The following is a 1,136-nucleotide window of genomic DNA, read 5'->3' on the forward strand; positions in this document are numbered from 1 at the left end:
CGGGGCGTGCCGGGAGCGCGGGGCGGAAGCGGGGTCGCCGCAGCCCTGAGGGGCAGGGCGCATGTGCGGCGGCCGGCATTCCCGGACCCTTGGGGCGCGGGGCGGGGCGGAAGCGGGGTCGCCGCAGCCCTGAGGGGCAGGGCGCTTGTGCGGCGGCTGGCATTCCCGGACCCTGGGGGCGCGGGGCGGGAGTGGGAGTGGGGTCGCCGCAGCCCTGAGGGGAAGGCGCCTGTGCGGCTCGGTGTCTGCCCCGTTCTTTCCGCCTGGGCGGTTTCGAGAGTCGGCGGGAGCCGCTCCAGGCCTGCCGCAGCCCTCGCCGCCTGCCTCCGGAGGCGTGCGCTGGACTACCGTCGTGCGGGGATGGGCGCCGGGCAGATTCGGACTCCTCCGGGACCGCCCTGGCCCGGCGGGGAGGAGGTCGCTGGCCCTCGCCTGCGCTGCGGCCCTTCCCGTAGCCCGCCGGGCGGGAGGACGGGGCCGGTGCGTGCGCGGCCAGGGCGCCCGCCTACCCCGGAGCCCAGGGGCTTGGCGCCTCAGACCCTTCCAGTGGCCAGCCCCGCGTCAGGGTGTGCGCTTCGTTCCGGCCTTGAGGCTCTGGGTCGCCTCTTTGTTTGCCTTGGAGGCCGGCAGCCCGCTCAGTCCGCAGCGCGGGCGCCCCGCGCACCCCGGGAGGGTGGAGGGACTCGCGGGCGCGGGTTGCAGGGTTTAGGGCTGTGCCGAGGCCGCCCCGGCGTGCACGTGTTACTTAAATCGTTTACGAGGCTGGTTTGTTCCCGGAGGACTAACAGTTATTAAAATACCTAATTACACGCTGCTTTCACAAGATACCATAGTTAAAAATACTTTTCCAGAATTGTAAACCCAGTTTCCTAATTGAACCCAGAGGGAACAGACTTAGAGTCCGTGAACTCTAAAGTTAAGGTGGACGAGTAACCACTTTGGCACGACGGGCGGTTCCATCTTTGTTACACTTCCAGATTTAACTGCGTGTCATTTTTCACTTAGAAAATCAGTCAGAGGGGCCGGGGAGTTAGCTTGGCGGTCTGAGCGCCTGTCTGGCAAGCGCAGGGGCTCGGATTCGATCCCCAGTACCTCATACCGGGTGGCACATTGTCCCGAACCAGCGGGTCAGTCAA

General features: G+C 66.9%; 1 protein-coding gene across 1 annotated transcript in view; it reads left to right on the forward strand.

The window, feature by feature from the left end:
* The first annotated feature begins 360 nt into the window (after positions 1-360).
* The window catches only part of Ankrd10 (ankyrin repeat domain 10), a 10,519-nt gene continuing 9,743 nt past the window's right edge, over positions 361-1,136 (forward strand). Inside the window, exon 1 of the mRNA XM_023715187.1 lies at positions 361-480. Within this exon, the coding sequence (XP_023570955.1) occupies positions 361-480 (120 nt within the window). The remainder of the gene's footprint in view (positions 481-1,136) is intronic.

This window comes from Octodon degus, unplaced genomic scaffold (genome assembly GCF_000260255.1).
Source record: "Octodon degus isolate 3935 unplaced genomic scaffold, OctDeg1.0 scaffold00039, whole genome shotgun sequence".
In the NCBI taxonomy this organism is placed as follows: domain Eukaryota; kingdom Metazoa; phylum Chordata; class Mammalia; order Rodentia; family Octodontidae; genus Octodon; species Octodon degus.